Here is a 25,183-nt window from a genome sequence, read left to right on the forward strand (position 1 = left end):
TCAGGAAAGGCCGCTGGAGAGGAAGCCAGGCAATTTCCACAAACCGTAGTGTTTTTCGTCAGCATTATTATGGCATCATAGGTTACTAAGGATTCTCGTGGTACCGTATTCAAAAAACAGGATCCATCCCTTCATTTTGAATCTCAAGTCATTGAACACATATTGTCAAGAATTCTAAGTTAACATTTCTTTAATGGTTTAAAGGTAAAAGAAATATTTTAACTACTGAGTTTGAAAGAATCTGCCTTAACCACAGTACGAACTATCAAAGTTCATTTTTCTGGCAGCTTTAGCAGAAATCTTAAATTCTGTTCATCGTGAGTTTTAAACAGTATTTAGCCATGCTTCCTGGTTAAACATTTGGGATCTTACATTTGGGAAAAAGACAACATTCTATTGTATTGTCAGTATTAGTATTGTGATATTAAGATTCTCTATTTGCAGTCCTTGGCTCACCTGCTGAAATGAAAGCTGAAATTTTAGAGCGAGTTTAATACTAATTTAGATATACTGGGCTATTTACCTTGGTGCTCCACCTTTTTTTTTTTTAATTTTTTTTTCTGTGAAGTTGAATATTACTTTCAGGATATGAATTCTTGAAAGGAAAGTTGGGATCTTATATTATTTGGTTTTTCTTACAATGCTTGCATGTGATGAATCTTCAATATAAACTGGTTAAAAGTCAGTTATTGATAATTTTCTATCTCCTCTGTGTATGGCCAGAGTATTAGTAGACAGACAAAGCCAAGAATTATTTTTGTTCTCAATAAGGTTAAGCCAGTTTGGGAGTTATAAAACTATAAGTGAAATTACATGTGAACAGGTAATAGATACTGTATGCTTACTATTTTGATACTGCATTAGGTTTACCTTGTGTTGGATTTCTTTTAAAAGAAAGAAATTTTAAGATTAGCTCCATCCATAACATTTTTTTTTCTATTCTGTTTTAGGATATTAGAAATGGCTACTCCCCAGTCAATTTTCATCTTTGCAATCTGCATTTTAATGATAACAGAATTAATTCTGGCCTCAAAAAGCTACTATGATGTCTTAGGTGTGCCAAAATCGGCATCAGAGCGCCAAATCAAGAAGGCCTTTCACAAGTTGGCCATGAAGTACCACCCTGACAAAAATAAGAGCCCGGATGCTGAAGCAAAATTCAGAGAGATTGCAGAAGGTAAATAAATGACAATCTCTGAAGTGTCATGGGTATTAACTAGTAAGGAGAATGATAGCTAAGAAGTGTTTGTATTTGAAGGTTTTGTGGAGATGGGAGGTGGAGTGGGATTTATGTATAAATATTGGGTGATTCTCTGAGATTATTTTCTTATCACAGATGCTTTGATTCCTGAATAAATACATGAAAGAATAATAGGTAATTTTATTGGTATACATATCTAAAAATATTGAAAATCTATTCTATGTTACTTATAAGATCACTGTTGTGTCTATGACAAAAAGAATTTTAGGTACCCAAAATTCTTATCAACTAACTTATGAAACAGAATATTTTACATTTTAAACATTAAATACTTAAAAATTAAACTAGACTCTAAAGTGCTTTATTCACTTGAAAAGCCGTATTTGTCTTTAAAGAAAAAATTGAAACAAATTTTGTCTTCAGACTAGCTCTAAAACAAATTGCACCTGCTGAGCATTCAGTAATTATTGTTGGGTGGAGGTAACTGAGTGGGGAGTTAGAATTAAACAATTTACTTTAGTAAGGACGTGCAAAATCTTAATTCCTATTAATTGGTTACAGTTGATGGTTTAATTTTTGAATGCAATTAATGATTTCACACAAATAATATGAAGGTTAAAGAACTCTAATTGTTGCCCACATGTTTATTTGTAGTAATGGTAACATTTAATAATTATTGAATATTACAGATGGCATTGTGCCAACTGCTGATAATACAGCAGTTAATAAGACAGTTTCTGCCTTATTTTATAACTTTGATTAACTTGATGCTTATATTTGTAGTGTTTTGCTTTTATTTCTGATGTGAAATTCTTCCCTAAAATAATAGTATTCGGTTCACTTACTTGAAGAGATTTGAATGTGTGTAATTTTGAATATTTTACCTTCAGTTACTAAAAATATTTTTGTCTCTTTCAGCATATGAAACACTCTCAGATGCTAATAGACGAAAAGAGTATGATACACTTGGACACAGTGCTTTTACTAACGGTAAAGGACAAAGAGGTAGTGGAAGTTCTTTTGAGCAGTCATTTAACTTCAATTTTGATGACTTATTTAAAGACTTCGGCTTTTTTGGTCAGAACCAAAACGCTCGATCCAAGAAGCATTTTGAAAATCATTTCCAGACACGCCAGGATGGTTCCAGTAGACAAAGGCATCATTTCCAAGAGTTTTCTTTTGGAGGTGGATTATTTGATGACATGTTTGAAGATATGGAGAAAATGTTTTCTTTTAGTGGTTTTGACTCTACCAATGGGCATACAGTACAGACTGAAAATAGGTTTCATGGCTCTAGCAAGCACTGCAGGACTGTCACTCAACGAAGAGGAAATATGGTTACTACATACACTGACTGTTCAGGACAGTAGTTCTTTTTCTGTTCTCACTAAATCCAACTAGTTGACTCTTCCTCATTATCTTTGATGCTAAACAATTTTCTGTGAACTATTTCGACAAGTGCATGATTTCACTTAAAACAATTTGATATAGCTATTAAATATATTTAAGGGTTTTTTTTTTTGACAAATTCAACATTCAACGAGTAGACAAAATGCTAATTATTTCCCTGATTAGGAAAGTTTCTTTAAAAAACAAGTAATTTTGCCTAGTCCTTTTTCTCTACCTGCCCTTGGGCTCACTAATATCACCAGTTTTATTACCAAGAAAATATTGAGTTTACCTGATTAAACTTAAAAAGTTATTGTAGATTTAAATTGTGTGAACCTAATGATTTTTGCAGTGAAACCTTTACTAATTCGAAGTTGCATGTTCTGTAACATCTGTGACTTGGGTTGCAGAATGTACATGAAACTGTATAATTGAGTCATTCAGCAAAGGAGAACAGTATCTTGGTTAATTGCTACTGAAAGGTTGAGAAAGGGATGGTTTGATACTTACCACAGCCCTGTGCCTTTCTACAGTAGAACTGGGGTAAAGGAAATGGTTTTATTGCCCATAGTCATTTAGGCTGGAAAAAAGTTGAAAACTTAACGAAATATTGCCAAGAGATTGTCATGTGTTTGGTCCCAGGCTAAAAATGATTTTGTAGTGTTGAAATCATAGCTACTTACATATCTTTTTCACATTTCTTTCTTAGTTGTTGGCACTCTTAGGTCTTAATACGGATTTATGTGTTTGTGTGTTTAGTTTATCCTCTCTCTACTCATCTTTATCTAGAGATTGACTAATACCTCATTCTGTTTGTAAAACCAGCCAGTAATTTCTGTGTAACCTTACTATGTGCAATATTTTTAAATCCTGAGAAATGTGTGCTTTTGTTTTTGGATAGACTTATTTCTTTCTTTAGTTCTGCACTTTTCCACATTATACTCCATATGAGTATTAATCCTATGGATACATATTAAATGTCTCATACAACATTGTATGTGAGAGAAATATAAATATTTACAACCTGATATTCGTTGTTGTTTTATTGGTAAAAGTTTATTATGCAACTGTGGAGGTATAGAGGGCATATAAGCTATGGGACATACGCTGATCACAGGCTATATTCATGAAGTTACTTTTGACTAACCTGAAAACTGATAGGATTTTGTTTGTCATTTGGTAATTTCTACTGCATTCTTACCATCCTCCTCTCACAAACTTTGATAGCTTAAGAATCTTTTTAATTATAATTTTGTTGTATTTGTTTGCTAGGAGCAAGTGTTCCTGCTGCCAGTTCTTTCCTCTTTAGGCATGGTTGAGAAAAAGCAGAAACTTTACATAAAGCTGTATTTCTTAATCATCTTTAATTTGAAACTTAAGAAAATGAATTTATTCTGTTATATTTATGTAACTTATTTCCTGAAAGTTATATCTACTAGTTTTGTTTGATAATAATAAAATTAGCTATACCTTGAATTTTGGGCTGAGGATTATCTGTAGCCTATTTTTTAAAAAAATCAAGTTTTGAGACATTCCAGTAATATATAAAGCAGAAGAGTGTGGTTTGGGAGATAAATCAGAAAACCACAATCAGGATGTCCTGGAGAAGCTTCAAGGATTGGATTTGGGTGAGGGTGCAGAATTCATTCATATTAATTTATTGAAGAACTGCATTGGAAAGCTCTGCTCTTTGCTACTCCCTCCAGGTAAACCGTTGTTAACCAAAGTAACTTTTTCTCAGGCAAGGGACTAAACAAGTCTTGAAAGAAAGGGGTTATTTGGGGGAAGACTTCCCAGTTGAGGGTATTAGGGTGTGAGGTGAAGGCAGAGTAAAGGTGAAGTGAATTTTCACTTGAAGGTCAAGAAGGTGCTGGTGAGAAATGGCAGCACTCCCAGAGTAAAGCCTCCTTATGTTGGCTTGGTGGGAAACAACTGCATGCAGACCACATACTCACCTGTGGGCACCTGCTGGTTAAAAAACCCTGACAATTTAGCCGGGTGTGATGACAGGCACATGTCAGATACTCTGGAAGCTGAGGTGGGAGGAGTTTAAGACTGCAGTGAGCTATGATTGGCCACTGCCTGACAATTTACTGAGAACCATCGCTCCTATTCAAAAAGGAGATCTAATGCAGACACATAACTGCTGAAGAAACTGCTTTTCTCAGCTATCTGTGCAATTTGATCTAATCCTTCATAAACACATACTGATGTCCAAAGAATGTCAGACATTTAAGGAAAACTGACAGCTAGGAAAAGAAGCCCCAACTATTAGCCCTGACAATATAATTCAGAGATTGAAAGAATTTAAGATTCTAGTATCAGATTTTTTAATAGAATATTGCATCAACAGATAAGGACAGTTCTTAACCTGCTTACTTCAGGATTTCTTTTCTTTAATGATGGTGTCAGAACAGATGAAGTAATGTGAACTCACATTTGGTTTACATTTACATCTAACAACCAAAGTCAATGGGAGGTAATAGATGTGTGGTACATGTGTTCCCTACCATGCAGGCCTACTTTTTCCTGTGAAATTCATATTCTTCCTCATATCTCAACTTTGTTACTCAACTCCCTCGCAAACTTCTCTCCAGAGGTTGCCCTAATGTGGAGCTACCTAAATACTTTGTTGTGCAGTTCTCTTTACTGTTATTCATCATGATACACCGTAAGTGGTGAGCAGGATGTTGGGGGTGATTACATTCTTGTGGAAAAAGACAAGCAATAACCATAGGAATAAGTTATAAATTGATAAAGTATGGGAAAAGAAAATGTAGCACAGGAGAGGAGAATTGTGAGGGCAGGCAGGTTGAGGATGTGTTGCAATTTTCGACAGGATTGTCAGTGTTGACCTCATTGAGAGGTAAATTTGAGCAGATACTTGAAGGGAATTGTTTGTACCGAAGGTGGACGCATATGTGGGAAGTTGTAGGAATGGCAAAGAAGCGCACATAACTGGAGGCCAGTGAGCAAACCAGAGTAGTAGGAGATGAATTCATAGATAAGAGGGGTTGAAAGCAGCCCTACAGATCACCTAGGGCCTTGCCAACCTTTGTAAAGGATTTGACTTTGGAATGTGATGTGATGGCTGAGCTTGGAGCAGATAAATGACTTGATCTTTAAATCATTTTAAAAGGGTCACTCCACCTGCTTTGTTCGGAATAGACAGAGGGGCAATGGTGGAATAGGGAGACAGTTTGGAGGCTATTTCAGTATTCTAGGATGAGAAATTGTTGCAGCTTGTGCATCGCATGAGGGTGGCAGCAGTGGAAGTGGTAGGAAGTGGTTGGATTCCAGATGTATTCTGCAAGTACAGCTACCAGGATTTGCTTATGGATTAGATGTAGATGTGAAAGACAGAGGAGAAACTATGATTCTAAGCTTCATGTTCTGAGTAACTGGAAATACAGAGTTGCCGTTAAGATGGGAGAGACTGCAGAAAGAAGACATTTAGGAGGAAAAATCAGAAGTTCAGCTTAGATATATCAAATTTGAGATGATGAGTAAATGGGTGGAGATATGTCTGAAGTTTGGGAGAGAGAGTGAAGCTGGAAATACACATTTTGGGATTGTCAAAATACGTGATACTTAAAACTTGAGAGTAGATGAAATTACTGAGGGAATGTGTAGAGATATAAAAAGCAATTGAACAACTGAGTCCCCTAGTACTCTAAAAATGCAAAAAGAAAATGAGGAGCCTACAAAGGCATCTGATAAGCAGCAGGCAGTGAGTAATGAGTTTTATGTCTTGGAAGGAAGTGAAATAAATATATCAAGAAGTAGAAAGCGGCTGGGCATGGTGGCTCACGCCTGTAAACCTAGGACTTTGGGAGGCCGAGGCAGGTGGACTGCTTGAGGTCAGGAGTTCGAGACCAGCTTGACCAACATGATGAAACCCTGTCTCTATTAAAAATACAAAAATTAGCCAGGTGTGGTGTCAGGTGCCTGTAATCCCAGCCACTTGAGAGGCTGAGGCAGGAGAATCACCTGAATCCAGGAGGTGGAGGTTGCGGTGAGTTGAGATCATGCCACTGCACTCCAGCCTGGATGACAAAGTGAGACTGCATCTCAAGGAAAAAAAAAAAAAAAAAAAAGTAGGAAGTGATCAACTTTGTAAAATACTGCCACTAAATCCAGTAAGATGATGGCTGAGAACTAACCATTGTTGTTTTTAGCAATACTGATATCAAAAATGACCTGGATGCCAATTTCTATCAAGTTGTAGGGGTGAGCCTGATTGAAGCAGGTTTAAAACAGAATGGCAGCAAGATTAAGTGCTCTTAAATCATTTGAAAAAACATTTCTGGACAGAATTTTTATCATGGACTTTACTAGTAGAGTATCAGCTATGATTCAATCCATGTAGCAACAGCTTATTCTTCAGAATGATGTTCTACAGGAGTAAGAAGTATGCTATGAAAAAAATCATGTTTAAATAGATTTGTGAAATCTGGGTTGGGATTCAAACCTTGTTAAATATGTTTCTTTTTAGGTGAGTGCTAGGGTCTGAATGGTTATGTCCTCCCCATATTCCTATAGTATTAGGAGATAGGGCCTTTGAGTGATTAGGTCAGGAGGCAGAATTCTCATGAATGGGATTAGTGCCCTTCTAAAAAGGGCCCAAGGGAGATCACTCATTTTTTCTACCATGTGAGGTTAGAGAAGATCTGTGAGGAAGAGGGCTGTCACTAGACAGTCAATCTGCTAGTGCCTTCATCTTAGACTTCTCAGCCCCTAGAACTGTGAGAAATAAAGTTCTGTTTTTTATAAGCCACGCGGTCTATGGCATCTTGTTTTGCGAGTCTGAACAGACTGAGACAGTGAGCTGCTCAGAATTCTCAACATACTAATCTATGTTGTGAATCTTTGGTAGGGATACCAAATATTGTTTGCCCAATTTATTGGACCATGGAAACATTTTTACTAAGTACCCTTAACCATATTCAAGTGTGCCACAGTAAAAGCTTGGTAAATACTGGCCTAAATAAAAGTGAAAAAAATCATATAATAAACCTTTGGAACATGTGCATGAACACGTACCAAAGCAAGGATGATAGCATATATTGTGTTGGTAATTGTGTTGCATTATAAAAAAAAGTATCTGAATTTACTATGATTGAAAAAGATTATCCTATCAGAGCCCATTATGATGGGCTTTAGCCTACATTTCATCAACAAGCTTTCCTTCTTTTGATCACTGTTGTAGCTACTTGAATAATATTGTTTCCTCAGGACTATTTTACACCTACAATAGCCACTATCAAGCAAATTATAAGAGGATAATTTATGTAAATGAAAACTCCTTTATTATTCTCCCAAGAAAATAAGAGCTGGTAATTTTTGTTGTTATATTTTTACAAGACAGTATTTGCAGACAGAAAAATCAAACTGTGACTTTTGATTAAGATAAATGGGAAATCATCTTACAGTCTACTAGGGTTTGGATGTTTGTCCACTCTAAACCTCATGCTGAAATTTGATCCCCAGTGTTGGAAGTGGGGCCTAATGAGAAATGTTAGGGTCATAGGGGTAGATCCCTCATAAATACTTTAATGCCCTTTCTCAGGAGTGAGTTCTTACTTTATTAATTCCCACAAGAGATAGTTGTTAAAAAGAGCCTGACACCTCCCCTGTTTCTCTCCCTTGGTTCCTCTCTCATCGTGTAATCTCCGTATATGCTGGTTCCCCTTTGCCTTCTGCCATGAGTGGAAGCAGTCTGAGGCCCTCACCAGAAGCAGATGCTGGAGCCATGATGCACAGCCTCAGAAGTGTAAGCCAAATAAACCTCTTTTCTTTAGAAATTACCCAGCTGCAAGTATTTCTTTATAGCTACACAAAACAAACCAAGACAGTCTAATCCTTTTGGTGGCGGCAGTGGCTCATCTGGAACAGCCGCTGCAGGGACGCCAGTTGCAGTGGGGGAGGCAAAGCTGGGCTGTGTGCTCCATGGAGACTGCAGGGGCTGGGAACAGGTGGGAGCCCTCTGCTCCCAGGCACACCTGCAGCCACCCTGTGCTCTTAGGGTGCCTGGGAAGACCCCTCCCCCTCCAGGCTTGGAAGTGCTTGCTCCCATTCCATGGACTCCCTGCTCCTAGTGCCTGCTCCAATTTTGGACCAATGTTGAGGCCCAGCCCACATGCTGTCACAACTTGGCCAGGTGTGTGCATGTGCTTGGGATGGCACTGACACACCAGCTCCCTGCTGCCTCAGTCCTCATTGGACTTTGGGTGCCAATGAGCATGGCAGGGAGGCTGAGGTGGGGCTGAGGGTGGCTTAGCATGGGCCTGCAGGTGCTCCTGAGTACGGACAGCCATGGTGCCATGGCCAACATGTTGATGGTGGCAAGAGGCAGACAGGTTCCTGGTAGGAAGGGGCCGGTCCCCAGTGAAACCTCTCCTTCAAGCCAGGAACAGCGTGAAGCCTGGGGCTGGACTGCCAGTTCCAGGTGTAGTCTGCCGCCTGGAGTGAGAAGTTATGGTGCTTTTTCTGGACCCCCCCCGACCCATGGCTAACCATGCACTAATCAGCACACGCTTCCTCCCTTCTGAGCCCATAAAAATCCCAGATTCAGCCAGACTTACACAGATGTGGAGACTACCAGTTGCAGGAAGGAGCTACCTAGTTTGGGTCTCCTTAACTTGTAAGGACTACCTGCCTGTGGAAAGGAGCTACCCGCTTGGGGTTCCCTGTGAGCTGTTCTGTTGCTCAATGAAGGTCCTCTCTGCCTCGGTCACCCTCCAGTTGTCTGCATACCTCATTCTTCCGGGACATGGGACAAGAACTCCAGATCCACCAAATGGCAGGACTGAAAGAGCCGTAACACAAACAGGGCCGAAACATGCACTCTCCCACTTGCCATGTTGTGGGAGATGAAGAGAGAAGAGCTGCACCCTTTGGGGAACCCAGACCTAGGGGCTCCGTAACCCATGGCTGTGACACCCTCTTTGGGGCTCTATAGTTCCTGGTGTCTCCAAGCTTCTGGGTGCCACTGTGTTCCCCTTGTCCAGACATGAGTGCCTGCAGCAGAAGCTGTGTGTGGTACATCTGGTCCAGCTGTAGCCTTGCACAGAGCTGGCACCTGTGCCGGCACCTGGAGCTGCCAACCCCACCACAGCAGCTGGCGTGCCTGGCTGTGTGCAGTGGCTGGACCCTGCACTCACTCACACACCCCTTACCATGCTGCACCTGGCTTGCCCTTGGCTGGTTTGGGATCTGGGCCAGTAGCACGAGCTGAGCACAGTCTGCATGGCCAAGTGGGCAGAATGACCCCAGTGGGTGTGAGCAATACTCAGGAAGAAGGGGCTGCTGGCCACAGAGGTTTCCAGCTGGCGAAGTGACACCCTAAGGATCCTGTGACACTTTTACTACACCTCTCTCTATACATATTTTGGTGAAATATCCTTTGGTTTTGCAAAATAATGTGATGAACAGAAACAGATTAAAATACTAATATAAATGAATAGTTAATCACAGAGTCTTGCTGGAATTAACAAATTTTTTTACTTTGCATATATGCATAAATGAAAAATTATTCATCTTGTACTCCGTGTACACTTTTATAATAAGGTTTCCAGTAAGTGCCTACAAAATGGTCTCATGTTGTGGGAGAACCCAAATGATGCACCAAAAAATAAATCATTAAAAAAGGGAAAGAAATGAAAAACAACAAGTCTAGAAAAGCAATGTGTAGAGTTTTGTTGGGAAAAGTTGCAAATAAATGAGCAGTATTTGGTGGGGTAGTGGGGTCAAGTTTCCTTACTAAGCAGTAATAATTAGTTTAACATATTTATGAAAAATAACATCAGGTGCTGAAATGATGGAGCAATGTCTTCAAAGATCTGAGGGGAAAGTGCTTTTGAACTGAGGCCTAAACAGACACATTATTAATAGAGGATGAGACCAAATGAATGCATTTTGAAAATGTAAGAACTGAAAGATTACCACCCACGTACCCTTTATAAAAAAAACCTGGCTTTTATTCTACATGACAATGTACAAAAAAAGGAACAATATTGAGGACAAGAGACGATGACAGCTGAGTTATACATCCTCAGGAGAAAATAAAGCTAGAAGGAAATTGACAGTATATATTAGAATTTGACACTTGAAAGTTTCTTTTGGGAAACAAGAAATATCTTGTTTCATGGATCTAATTACTCAATTTACAATGAAGTTGTTTGCATTATTATATTATAATGTTTTCCAATCTGTGTAAACAAAGAAGGGAGGATTTAATTATATTTATAGGATAATCATGTGAAATGCACCTAACATCGGGAAATGGAAGGAGAAAGGAAAATGGAAGGTGAAGTGTAAGAAAAGATTAGTGTATTAATTCTATTATCTTTTGTAGTAGGTAATCAACTGACTCTATCTAAAGTTATAAATCAAAGACTGGTGATTTAAGCACATTATTTTAAATTTTAATGACAAATGGAAGATCTGACAACAGACACAGGTAACATGATAGCTTTTAAGGAATGTGACTGGGAGTCAGGGGAAGATTTACTTTGCATTTTACTTCAATTTGTAATGTTTGAATTTTTGTTTGTGAATGCATGTCTCCCACATTAGTATATTTTTAAGGAAAACAACCACCACAAACGCTGGTGTATCAGTGAGGATGCCTGCAGCAGCAGGTAACAGAAAACCCTAAATTAAATTTAATACATAAAATAAGCTGAGCAATAAAAGACTTATTTTCTTCTCTAACAAGGGGTACAGAGGTCAGGCAGCTCTAGGAATGGTATTCCAGGAATCTGGTTTTGCTTCTTAGTAGCTGTCTTGGCTCTGACCTCTCTGTGTGTTGGCCGCATCCTCAGGCTGGTAATAAAATGATTGTTATGAGAAATGAAACCTTTCCTAGAATGTCCTCAAAACACTTTCCCTCCCATCTTTATTGGCCAGAAATGCTACCTGTTGCTACAAGTCCATGCCCAAACTAATCACTAGTAAGTGGAATATGATGACCACAACTGATGTAGGTCAACAGTTGAGACCCAGAATGGTGGTCTGGTCTAGTCTCCCCTGAAACTCATCATTACATGGCAAAGCGTGGTGTTTTAGTCTGTTTAGTGCTACTATAACAGCATATCACAGACTGGGTAGCCTATAATAAAGATAAATTTATTTCTCACAGCCCAGATGCTGGGAAGTCCAAGATCAAGGTGCTGGCATCTGGTGAGGGCTTTCTTGCAGTGTCATAACACGGCAGAAGGTATCATATGGGAGAAAGAGAGAGAGAGAGAGAGAATTCATCTTTTTATAAGGGACATACTCCCATGATAACGGCATTAATTCATTCATGAGGACAGACCTCTCATGACCTAGTCACCTCTTAAAGGCCACACCTCTCAATATTGTAACATTGGGGATTAAGTTTCCAACATATGAACTTTGGGAGACACATTCAAATGGTAGCAGGTGGATACCAAGAAAAAAAGACATTATATTAGAGGGGAATGAGAGAAGGATGTGTATCCTACAACCAGTTGAATATTAAAACTTAAAAACAAACCTCACTGGTTTTTAGCATCTTTATTTTCTTTATGATTTCTTCTTTACTATTAGATTATTTATATTTTTTAAAAAGGATTGGGCTCTTTTTGTACCCATGAATGATGGCTGGGTTTTTTTTTTCAGTTAGGAACAAACCTCACCTTAAATACTATGGAATCTTGGCCTTGGTAGATGACATTTTTGGTTCCAACTATTTGGGACAGATTCCAAAGTTTCATGATGTAATAATTTATGATTTTTTTGAAGTATAAAATTGAACTGCAATTGCATGCCTTAATAGTCTACTCTTCACTCAGGTAGTAAGCGAGCATAGCTACCAATTCAACATCTATGTATAAAGATGTCTTTGGGTGGTTTGTAAATAAAATTATCTTTATCTTTGGGTAAAGATTACTTTACGTAGGCATTGATAAATGGTGTTCATTACATTAGAGATCCGAGTCTCTTTAATCAAGGTCAATACTTTTTTTTTTTTGCCTGGAATTGGTTGTGATCATGGCTCCTTTACTCAATCAAATCTTTTGCTGCCCACCTTTCTCCGCTCTGCCTCATCCTGCCATGGTCACACCTAAATTTCCCTCATCAATTTGAATACTGGCTTTGAATTTGAAACTACCGGCCTTTAGGGAGTCAAATCTACACCTGGATTATTTCCCTTAGCCTTGGCCCTGGAAACTCCTTGTTTTCACTCTTTCCCAAACAATTGATGCTGTTGAGGTCCCAAGGATGCCTCTGGTCGTGTCTTTTTGAGTTGTGACACATTATGCAATTATCACTCACTAAATTTTCAGTTTCAATCAGTATTGCAGACACTTTCAACTATTCAACTTTAGGCTTAATTTCATATTATTTAAATATAATTTCATATAATAATTACTTGAAGAAGCATTACATGATTCATTACATATATTAGGGAAAAGTTATTACAATTCTCCACTGACATTTCACAGTTTACTTTTAGTTACAACTAAGTGTATTAATATGTAGGTAATAATTTAAAAGTGTTACAATATTTTCTTGTTTTAAGTAAATTTTACCTTAGCATTTTCTAAATGATTATTCTAGGATAGGTCTTATATTACATATTTCATAATTAGAAATGGAAGGGATGGTGTTTGCTAATGAATATTATTTGGTTCTTTCTATTCATTTTTATCTTTTAGGTAATACTGGTTCTTATTCTCTGACACATAGATCAGTAATATAGGCCCATATAGATCTGGGACATAAGATATGGAGAACAACATTTTTCTTTGCTTATCAGGGAGAGTTATGATCCATTCATCTCTGTTCCCTTCTCTGTGTAGGTAAAAGAGTCTATTGGTCAGCATCAGTTAATTGATGCTGTGATAACCACCCCAAAATCTTAGTGACTTCCACTATAAACATTTTTTTTCTCCTTCATACAAAATCTGCTGTGGGTCCAGGTTTCTTTCCATGTCAGCTGTCTCCCACCTGATAAGACATCAGTGCTGACTCATAAATTACGACTCTACAAGCTTAATGCAAGGCTTTTTTGGCTATCAGAGAAAGAAATAAGAGTCTCCCATTGTCAAATGCTTTGGCCTGGAAGCGACACATATACTTCACCCCACTGGCCAGGTATGGTCTTATTATGCCATCTAAGAGAAGGGATGTGGAAGTGTAATCTTTTATGTGACTGGGAGGTAGAGTAGAGCTGGAAAATGGTACATGTTAGCAGTATCTACCTCAGAGAGGTACTTTCTAGGTCATAGAAAATTTTTCAGGAGACAGATGATCTCCAATTTTGCAACAGTAAATATACACATCATAGTAATTGTGTGAAAGTAAACAGGGCTACACCAATGGAATGTATGTGTTTTCTATACAAGAATAGAATAGGTAAGGGCAATAGAACATGCTAGAGTAAAATGTATTTCAAATTCATTTCCTTAAATGATGGAATAGTACTATCAAAATAAAATATTTCTAATAACTTTATTATAGATAAATTCTATATTTTGTATTTTTACATAAGGGATAGCTGTAAACCAGCATTTTCCAAAGTGTGCTCTATTTATGTTAAATGAAAATAAGAATTTTATAGTGAAGTATGGGAAACTCCCAGTTTCAAAAATTTCCTTATTACATGAAGATTTCTCAGAGTGGTTAATATGCTAATTTTCATTGGAAGTCCTGAAGCAGATACAGTTTGAGGCATTTCTAAATATATATAATCAAGAAAACTTTTTTCAAGGAGCATCTCTGTGGACCAATTAAGTAAAAGAATAATTCCGTGTAATGCTCTTCGGAAGCTCTAGACTACACATACCTTTAAAAACCTAATTAAAGAACTAACTTTTGTAGTAAGGGTAAGGGCAAACCCCTAAAAACTTTACTTTAAAAGCTTGCCATGAACAAGTGTTAGGATGAATGTTTCTTATGGAGCTACTATGGGCCCTAAAGCAAATTTACTAAAAGAGTGATTTGACGAGAAAGTCATGACCTTAAAGTGCAAAGTATGTGTGTATAGTATTACCTTGCTTTTGTTTGTTACGGACACTAGGAAACTCCAGATTAAAGTTAGATACTGGTCCTAAAGACAGAATACTCGTGATTTAAGAGATACAATATGCATCCATCTTAGTGAGCAAAAGCATGAAAGTCCTTCTTTTCTTATTCTTGGAGTGCTTATTAACTTCTGTGTTTGCCTGCCACCTGGAAAATGATATAAAATTATGAATATAAAAGGCTAGTACTGGGGAAATTTGAAACTTCACCTAGATGGAAAAAAAGGACAAAGATAATTGCACCCACTCATTCATAGCTGGTGCTCTTCTTTCTTCATAAAGAAATTGAAGTAATCTAAAAAGAACTCCCCAAGTTTCCCCATCATCCTTCCATAGCAGTGGCTTCACTTTCTCTGCCTTTCTGTAAGTCGCACTACCAGTAACAAACTATTAATAATCCCACTTACAGCTGTCCCCTCCACTGTACACTGGATCACCTCACTCAGGGCTTTCAAGGGCACTGCTCCAGAGATTATTCCCCTCTCCTTTCTCCCTTCTTTTCCTATGTTACTTGTTTTTTTCTTTCCATTCAATAGTTCCCCAGCAAACAAACCTGTTGCTATTTCTGTCAACAAATTTTTCTTTGGACTCCACTTATTCAACCAATTGTGGTCTCATTTCTTTGCTCTCCTTTGTAGCAAAACTTTTTCTAAGAGTTTTCAATCCCACCATGCCACCAAAACTTCCCTTGTCATGGTTATCAATGCGTTGCACATTGTGAAAGCAATGTCAGATAATGAATAAATCGGTCATTTCTCCGACCTAATCTTACGTACAGTTCAACACTTTCCTCCTTGATAGTCTTTCTTTACTTATGTCCCAGAACACTGATCTCTGGGTTTTTCCTTCCTCCATTGGTTGCTCCTTCTCGGTGTCTTTTGTTGATTCCTCTTCCTCTCCTTTGCATCTTCTCAGTTCTGGTTCTTTCTGTCCTCTCTCCCCTCCAGTTCTTTCTTATCTCCTCCTTTTCCCTCTTCTCCTTTTTGAGTCTCTTCCCCTTCCCCTTCCCCATTCCCTTTCCTTTCCCTTCCTTCCTCTTCTCCTTTCATCATGTCCATTCTCTTCTACTCCTGGTTATACTCATTCCTTTGGTGAACTCTTTTCATCCCATAGTTTTAACCATCAACATGCCTGCCACTTCCAAATTTTTATCTCCAGCCAAGATTCATATATTAAAAACTGCAGATTCATATATCCAACTGTCCACTTAACTCAACATGTCTAATGTGGTATCATGGATATTCCAACTCCGACCTGCTCCAGCTCAGCTGATTGTAAAGCCATCCTTCCAGTTGTTTAGGTTAAAACCCCAGAGTGATTCTTGATTTCTTTCATACTCTTAGCACTCAAACTCCATAGGCAATCCCACTGGCTTTGCCTGCAATATATTTTCAGTATCTGACAGCTTCCTATCAACTCCAATGTTAGTACCAGCACCATCTTTCATATGGATTATTAGGCAAAAGTAAGTTTTCATTCTTTACCCCTTATTAGTCTGTTATCAAGCCAGCAATGAGAGTTATTCTTTTTAAAGATACGTGAGAACTTGTTATTCTTCTGCCTAAAGCCTTCCATTCACTCCCTCCCCATTCCCAGTAAAAGCTAAATCATTTACAATAGTCTACAAAGTCCTACACAATCAGCTTACCTTCCCTTTACCTCACCGATTTTATCTTTGCCTGCTTTTCCCCTTTGTATTAGTCAGGGTTCTCTAGAGCGACAGAACTAATAGGGTATATATTATAAATAAGGGACTTTATTAAGGAGAATTGACTCACACGATCACAAGGTGAAGTCCCATGATAGTCTGTCTGCAAGGTGAGGAGCAAGGAAGCCAGTGGTGGATCAATCTGTGGCCAAAGGCTCGAGAGCCCCTGGCAAACCACTGGTATAAGTCCAAGACTCTAAAAGCTGAAGAACTTGGGGTCTTATGTTCCAGGGCAGGAAGCATCCAGCACAGGTGAAAGATGAAGGCCAGAAGACTCAGCAAGTCTACTCTTCCATATTCTTCTGCCTGCTTTATTCTAGCTGCACTGGCAGCTGATTAGATGGTGCCCACCCAGACTGAGGATGGGTCTGCCTCTCCCAGTCCACTGACTCAAATGTTAATCTCCTTTGGCAATACCCTCACAGAACATCCAGGAACAATACTTTGCATCCTTTAATCCAGTCAAGTTGACACTCAATATTAACCATCACACCCTTCTTCATTCTGTACTAGCCAGACAGGAATCCTCAGTCTTCCAGGAACATGCCAGGCATGCTTTCTCTTCAGGGTCTTTGCACAAGCTGGTCCCTCTGTTTGGAGCATTCTTCCATTATACAGCCAATCCCTTTAGCTTCTTCCAGTCTTGGCTCACCTGTCATCTCTTCAATGGGGCCTTGCTGGCCACCCTATTTAATACCACACTGTGTCCCTCCTCTCTCACATTCTCCATCCCTTTATCTTACTCTGTTTTTATTTTCACATGACACTTATCACCTTATTTGATTACTTATTATGTTATTATCTGGTTCCTCCTGATAGAATATAAGCTACTTGGAGGTAGGAATATTTCACTGTTGTGTCTCAAGTGCCTATATCTGTGACTGGTATAGGGTTAATTTTCCATAACTATTTAGTGAATAAGCAAATTAGATGTCATATGTGTATATCTCATAATTTGATTTTCTGAAACATTACAAAATCCTTTACTTATATGATAAAATAGATTCATCTGCATTGGGACATATTCCTTACACCAAATAAATGATATCTGTTAATAAAGATATTGGGATTTAGATTTAGTCATCCACAAATTTTTTTTACATTTAAAAAAAAAATTTTTTTTTTGAGATGGAGTCTTGCCCTATAGCCCAGGCTGGAATGCAATGATGTGACCTCGGCTCACTGCAACCTCCGCCTCTTGGGTTCAAGAGATTCTCCTACCTCAGCCTCCTGAGTAGCTGGGATTACAGGTGTGCACCACCACACCTGGCTAATTTTTGTGTTTTTAGTAGAGACGGGGTTTTGCCATGTTGGCCAGGCTGGTCTGGAACTCCTGGCCTCAGGTGATCCACCCACCTTGGCCTCCCAAAGTGCTGGGATTATAGGCATGATCCACCGTGCCCAGCTCGCAAAATGCTTTTTTAATCCCAAATGATAACATCTCTTTTTCTATAATTTTTCTATCATTATTTTTCTTCCAGATATTTTAGTGTGAGAAAATAATTTTCTGTTCAAATGCCATTGTCCAAACTGTCAGAGATACTATCTTATAAGGAATTATGATTGGAAGGAAACAAAATCAGTTTATATATCAACACTGGTGGATCTTGAGATACTTAGAAAACTAGGACACATCCCCTCAGTTATGAGATCAGAGGGGAACTTAAAAGAAAAAAGACTTTTACCTTGTTAGAAAGTTAAAGTCAAGTATGAACTCTTTTTATGTAGACACCTTTTCTGTGAGTTTATTTTTTAAGGACTTTTAGTTATCTTTTTTTTTTTTTTTTTCAGAGACAGTCAGCCGGGCAGTGGCATGATCATGATCACAGCTCGCTGCAATCTTGAACTCCTGGGTTCAAGCCATCCTTCAGCCTCAGCCTGGACTGCAAGGCATATGCCACCACACCTGGCTAATTTTTTCATTTTTATGTTCTTCTTTTGTAGAGACAGTCTCACTATGTTCCCCAGGCTGGTCTTGAATTCCTGGCCTCAAGTAACCCTTGCATCTCCACCTCTCAAAGTGCTGGGATTACAGGCATGAGCCACCATGCTCAGCTGAGGACCTTTAAAAGAGCAACTCCTCCCTGTCTCAATTCCTCTGAGCTGCTTGTATTGGCACAGTGACATGCAACTGAAATTTCATTTTCAAGCCATAATAAATTGTATACCGAAAATTTCCCCTATTTGTTAGTTACAAACAAAACAATTCTTTCTTTTCCTCCACTTCTAGAATATTTTCAAATTGGTCATATAGGAGGTCAAAAGAAGTCTCTATGAATTCATGTTTAGACAATCTATAAAGTATGTTTCAACTGGGACTGCTAACAGAAAAGACTGATGTGAACCTGATATCACCAATGGCTACTTTATGGGACCTGAAAAAGAGCTTCATAGAGGATTTCAGAGCCATTTAGCCCTAGATCCAGCTATGCCTGAAGCCATCTTTCCTTGAACACTTCAGTTATGTGAGACAAAAAAGTCTCCTTTTCACTTAAGCCAATTTGAATTGAATTCTAGCACTTGCCACTCACATGGACCCTTTATCAAGTGTCAAGAGCAACAAGGAGTTACACTGAGTTTCCCCATAGAAGGAAGGAGAAAGAAGCACAAGGGAAGCTAATGTTTATATCTCAAGATAGAAACTGCTGCCCAGGTGGAGAGAAAAATCCCCAGAGGTTGGAAGGACGCAGGGTATCTGATTAATGAATGGCAGGGTTTTCCTCCCACTCAGCTACGCTGGAGGATTCCATAGAGATGGCACATGCATGCCTGTGATTTGTTCCTTAAGTGCCTCAGCCTTAAGAGCAGTAGTAACGCCTGTGACCAATCCTGTGGTCAGTGTAGGGTATAGGGCTCCCAAAATATTGTGCCATGGCCTGACAGGGTTATCCAGTTGCCTCAGTGTGCTGTAAAATTTTTTTCATTTTTACTGTATTCCCTGATGTAAAAAAAGAGATTGGAAAGCACTAGAAGAGGATTGCCATGTGAGGTTTCTATTGTAGAGCTTGTAGTAGGCAAATCATCATCCTCCAAAGATGTCCATGTCCTAATTCCTAGAACCTGCAATATGTTGGGTTACCTGGAAAGGGGGAATTAAGGTGGCAGATGGAATTAAGTTTGTTTAATCAGATGGCTTCAAAATAAGGAGATTATTCTGGATTATCCGTGTGGACCCAGTGTAATCACAAGGGTTTTTAAATGGGAAAGAGGGAAGCAGAAGAGTTAGAATCTCTGGGAGATGGCATCATCCTGAGAAAGATGGGAGCTGCCCTTGCTGGATTTGAAGATGGAGGAAGGGGCCACTAACTGGGGAATACAGGCAGCCTCTTGAAGCTGGAAAAGGTAAGAAAATGAATTCTCTCCCATGGTCTCTAGAAAGGAACATGGGCCTTCCTGACACCTTGACTTGAGACCACTGAGGCCCACTGTGGACTTCTGACCTTTGGAACTCTAATTAATAAATTTGTGTTGTTTTTGTCCACTAAGTATGTGGCACATTGTTACAGCTGCAAGAGGAAACTCATAAAGTGTCCTAAGGATGGAAGTTCTGTGCTTGATGGCAATGCAGGCAACAGCAAGAGGATCAGGAACAATGATGACAGATGTGGACTAAGGGCCAGGCCTGCCCAATTTTGCTATTATTGTGTTAGTCCTAGGATTCCTGTAGATTTCTCAGAGGGATGGCAGGTGCATCCATAATGGTGATGTTGACCATCCCATCAGCAGGTAGGTGGGAGATCCAAACCAGATTTAAGTTGATTTGGAAAGTTAGGTTCTTGGACCAGAATGTCATGGAACAAATTTATACCCAATAATATGCCTTATCAATTATGTAACATCAATTTTGAATCTTATTCACTCACACTCTCTTGAAGTCACTTTTTGAATCAATTACCAATATCATGTCTTTTTTTTTCTTTTGAGACAGGATCTCACGCTGTTGCCCAGGCTGGAGTGCAGTGGTGTGATCTTGGCTCACTGCAACCTCTGCGTCCCTAGTTCAAGCGATTCTCATGTCTCAGCCTCCTGAGTCGTGGGGATTACAGGCGTGTACCACCATGCCTAGCTAATTTTTGTATTTTTAGTAGAGACAGGGTTTTGCCATGTTGGCCAGGCTGGTCTCAAACTCCCGGCCTCAAGTGATCCGTCCGCCTTGGCCTCCCAAATTGCTGGAATTACAGGTGTGAGCAACCACTCCCAGACTGAATATCATGCCTTTACAAATGTGTCTGTCTTTTTTTCTGGAGAATTTCTACTACTTGAATTTTATGCACTTCTCCCATTTGATGTTATTCTCAGCAGCAATAACACTACTTCATCTGTGTTGATTGTCACTAAACTTTGGTGATCTCTTTTTCAACTTGCTTCCACTTTGAGCAGCACTCCATTAACTACAAAACTCATCTCTTCTCCTATTATTGACCACCCCTCCTACTTGCATGAATGTCTTTAGGCTCAAAGTCTCCTCATCCCTCTTTCCATTCTCATTTCTGAGGATGTTGTGTGGTCTTGCTATCTTAAAGGCACAGAACATCATAAAAGACTATGAATTTATTCTCTATTATGGTTATAACCAAACTTCTTACTCTCTAAACTCTGTTGTTGCAGTTTGTTTAAAGCTTTCTTTTTATTACACTCTCTGACTTTACTTTCTTCCTACTACTTTTCCACTGAATTATAAGCACCACATTATTAAAAATGATTATCATTTTGTTATTGATAGCCTAAAGCTTTTAATTAGAAGTTGATTTGTAACAGTTTATATAGTTGCTGCTGCATAATAAAAATGCAGAAACATTACATTCAATTTCATTTCAGAAAGAAGCATACTACTAATTGGCTAGAAAGCTCTTGTATTGGTGGTATGTAGTCACATATTTGCCAAAGTCTCTTTTATTTTTCCATTTACTCTGAGTAGTGATGGGAAACTGTAGACTAAAGTCTCAGATACTTAATTTTATTTGTTGACTGCGACTGGGTGGTCAGTTGCTGTTTTTCACTTATCTTGAAGTATTTTCTATAATAAACTACCATGTAAAGAGTAACTTTGCAGTCTTAGTGCTATTATTTCTTATAAAAATCACTTGGTATATATTGTCCTAATTGCAGTTTAAGATGTATCATTTGTTTTAATCAGCTGGATTAAAAAATATGTTGCCCAAGGGTGAAAACTTTTTTTCAAAATTGTCAAATTCTTTATTTTTTTCACTATTACTAGGAAAGAAGATAAAATCACCCTTATTCTATTTAACTTACTGCCTGAGGGACAGGGTTTTTTTCATTTAATTTCACTGATGTATTAGCATTTGTGACACAGCAGAAGCTGGAACATTACAAATGTCTGTAATTGTTTGCATTGCTGTAGGGAATATAGTGTTGTTAATATCTATTACTGGACTAAATGAATGAATTAAGTAGCCAGAAACAAATATGATTGTCAAGCATGATTTGGTTGGTGTATAGCTTTGGAACAGCTGCCAAATTTAATATGGAGGGTGGAGGAGGGTTTCACATTTGCAAATACCAATGTTAGACATCTCTGCTTCCCCACTAGATGGGGGCCGTGCTTTGCTGTAAAGCTGTGTACAGCCTGGATGCTGCAGTGTGGTGTAAAATGATCTACAGATTTTTTCTTTTCCTTCTATGTTCTGTTGCTGTCTTTCTATTGTTAGCTATTATTTGTGCCTCATGCATGCTTTTGCCCTTTGGAGTGGGCCATAAAAGAGAGGATTAAATTAGAAGGAGGCACCAGAGGGTAGAACGAGTGCTAGCCTAAGTTCCACTGTGGGAAGGCTGAGATTTTCCTTCTATTTTCCTCACTGGTTTCCCCTGCCTTGCTTTTGGGTGTACGGTTGTGCCTGGTTGCCTGGGGCCTGTCTTTCTTGGGTGCACCTGGTATATTTTGAAATATACCTTTGCAGTGTCCTGTTTCCTCACATAGATTTGGATTCCTATTTGGGTTCATCAAATACTGTGCTCACTGAGCAGCTTTTATGTATTAGGTACAGTGCCAAGCATTATCACATCAGCCATCTCATTCTCACAATTCTGTAGAGCTGAGGTTATGATCCATTTTTCAGCCAGGTGGCAATTAGCTATTCTGGAAAGGTAATATGCTAAACATGTCTTCTAAATTGGCATGCTTGTGAACATTTCCACAATATTTCAATATTGTGGCCCAATAAATTCAGAGTATGTGGGGACAGACATTATTAAAAAGGCCTATTTATTGTAGGACTTCCCTGATTCTTCCACAGTGACTAATGGCCATTGAAAGTCTTCACCCTGTCACTCATCCCATTAATGATATTTCTACTACCTTTGGTTGCAAAACTCTTCCTTAGGTGTCTGTGGTGTCTACGGACATCCTAATATAGAACAAACATTCTTCTGGAAGATCAAATGTTCGCATTAAAAATGCTACTCAGAATACTGCTAGTTCTAGCCAGCATCTTCACAGCACTTACAGGGAAGAAAGAGATCAGCAGGGAGCCAAATCCCCAGAACAGCAGGTGAATTGTCAATCTTCTTGGCAGGAAGTAGGATGGAAGCAACCAACGATGGCATCTTTATTGTGTCACTTTTATTTTCTTTCTTTCCTTCTTTCTTTCTTTCTTTCTTTCTTTCTGTCTGTCTTTCTTTCTTTCTTTCTCTTTCTTTCTTTCTTTCTCTTTCTTTTTCTTTCTTTCTTCCTTTCTTCCTTCCTTCTTTTCTTTCTTTCTTTCTTTTTTTTCTTTCTCTTTCTCTCTCTCTTTCTCTTTCTTTCTTTCTTTCTTTCTTTCTTTTTCTTTCTTTCCCTCCCTCCCTCCCTCCCTCTCTCCCTCCCTTCCTTCCTTCTTCTCTCTCTCTCTTTCTTTCTTTTTTTTTTTGAGACTGAGTCTCACTCTGTTGCCCAGGCTGGAGTGCAATGATGTAATCTTAGCTCACTGCATCCTCCACCTCCCGGGCTCAAGAGATTCTCCTGCTTCAGCCTCCTGAGTAGCTGGGATTACAGGCACACATCACCATGCCTGGCTTTTTTTTTTTTTTGTATTTTTATAGAGATGGGGTTTCACCATGTTGGCCAGGCCGGTCTTGAACTCCTGACCTCAGGTGATCTGCCTGCCTCGGCCTCCCAAAGTGCTGGGATTACAGGCATGAGTCACTGTGCCTGGCCTTGTGTCACTTTTCATAGCATATATATTAGGAGGTCAGTATCTTCTAGTACTTCATCAGGTTTAATGACTGGCATTACCTGGAAAGTTCTTCTCCTCTAATGTCAATTCCTAGATTATGGATTATGGCTTTCAGTTGTCCCAGGTTGTCGTGAATCTAATGGCTATATTTATTGGAAATCATGGATATTAACATATACTTTCTCATCTAAGGGCTGAATTGTGTGAGCTATTAAACAATCATGTTTCAGTAAATCAAATACTCCATTTCACATTGAGGCTTATCGATATGAGGAAAATAAAACTGTGAGTTTCCAAATTCTCCAAGGACAAGGATCTTTGGAACTCTGCCCTAGAAATGCTGGAGTCATCTTCAGATAAGACCTAACATCAGTACCCTCACTGACTGCCTGACTTGATGCTAGGCTTAGCTCACAGGCTCTTTTCCTCTCTCTTGGTTATTTTCTTTTTCTTTTCTTTTCTTTCTCTCTCTCTCTCTCTTTCTCTTTCTTTCTTTTCTTTCTTTCTTTCTCTTTTCTTTCTTTCTTTCTTTCTTTCTTTCTTTCTTTCTTTCTTTCTTTCTTTCTTTCTTTCTTTCTTTCTTTCCTTCTCTTTCCTTCTTTCTTTCTCTTTCCCTTCCTTCCTTCCTTCCTTCCTTCCTTCCTTCCTTCCTTCCTTCCTTCCTTCCTTCCTTCCTTCCTCCCCCCCTCCCTCCCTCTCTCTTTCTTTCTTTCTTCTTCTTTTTTTGTTTTTAAATCAAGGGGCCTTTCGGCCTTCTTTGCCCCTTAAGTTTGGTTGGTACCAATGCAGTTCACAGATTTCAGTGGTGAATCTTGATATAAAGTATTGGAGTTTTGATCCTTTCTTTCTTTCTTTCTTTTTTTTTTTTTGAGTCTCACTCTGTCACCCAGGCTGGAGTGCAGTGGCATGATCTCAGCTCACTGCAACCTCCGCCTCCCGGGTTCAAGCAATTCTCCTGCCTCAGCCTCACGAGTAGCTGGGACTACAGGCGCCCACCACCACACCCGGCTAATTTTTGTATTTTTTAGTAGAGACGGGGTTTCACCATGTTGGCCAGGCCGGTCTTGATCTCCTGACCTTGTGATCCACCTGCCTCGGCCTCCCAAAGTGCTGGGATTACAGGCGTAAGCCACTGCGCCCGGCCTTGATCCTTTCTTTCTTAGAAGGCCTCTGAGCTACTTGTGCAAATTTGTTCATATCCTTCAGGACACTTCAGAAGTCTCACTTTGCCACAACCCCCATCATATACATGTATATTATTTATTGTATTTCTGCATCATTGGACATCTTATTATCAAAAGCCCCAAACAAGCAAAAACAACTTCTTGTAACAGGATACTAAATGCAACACTTCCTGTTGTGTCAGAGGAAGGCCGAGGCCACAAGGCTGGGAGCAATACAGCGGTGTCAAGTACTCTCACAGTCTAAAGCAATGGACCAGACATGCAAAGACATGCGACCTCTGGTTCTGCCGCCATTGTTCCAATGACCACCTCAGGTCTACAGAAGAGAAGCAAGGAAGATGCAGAGTGAGGATGACTTTGTAGACACTTAACCTGGCTCTGTTGTCCCCACCCAACATGCACTTCAGGAAAACTGAAATCTGACCGCTGTTGAAAGATCTCATGGGAGAGGGTATGGCTAGAGCTGTCCCAGG

The 25,183-nt window shown here is 39.1% G+C and overlaps 1 protein-coding gene across 3 annotated transcripts in view; it reads left to right on the top strand.

Moving 5' to 3' along the window:
• The window catches only part of DNAJB9 (DnaJ heat shock protein family (Hsp40) member B9), a 49,687-nt gene extending 46,069 nt beyond the window's left edge, over nucleotides 1-3,618 (top strand). For 2 of the 3 annotated variants that reach the window (XM_032761467.2, XM_032761466.2), the window contains exons 2-3: nucleotides 951-1,177; nucleotides 2,120-3,618. In XM_032761467.2, coding sequence (XP_032617358.1) covers nucleotides 961-1,177; nucleotides 2,120-2,571 — 669 coding nt within the window. In that variant the 5' untranslated portion in view covers nucleotides 951-960 and the 3' untranslated portion in view covers nucleotides 2,572-3,618. Of the gene's footprint in view, nucleotides 1-135; nucleotides 205-950; nucleotides 1,178-2,119 lie in introns of those variants that run through there. The other variant, XM_058426033.1, reaches the window with a different exon arrangement.
• Nucleotides 3,619-25,183: the final 21,565 nt, after the last annotated feature.

The sequence above is a fragment of the Hylobates moloch genome, unplaced genomic scaffold (genome assembly GCF_009828535.3).
Source record: "Hylobates moloch isolate HMO894 unplaced genomic scaffold, HMol_V3 SCAFFOLD_1, whole genome shotgun sequence".
Classification (NCBI taxonomy): Eukaryota; Metazoa; Chordata; class Mammalia; order Primates; family Hylobatidae; genus Hylobates; species Hylobates moloch.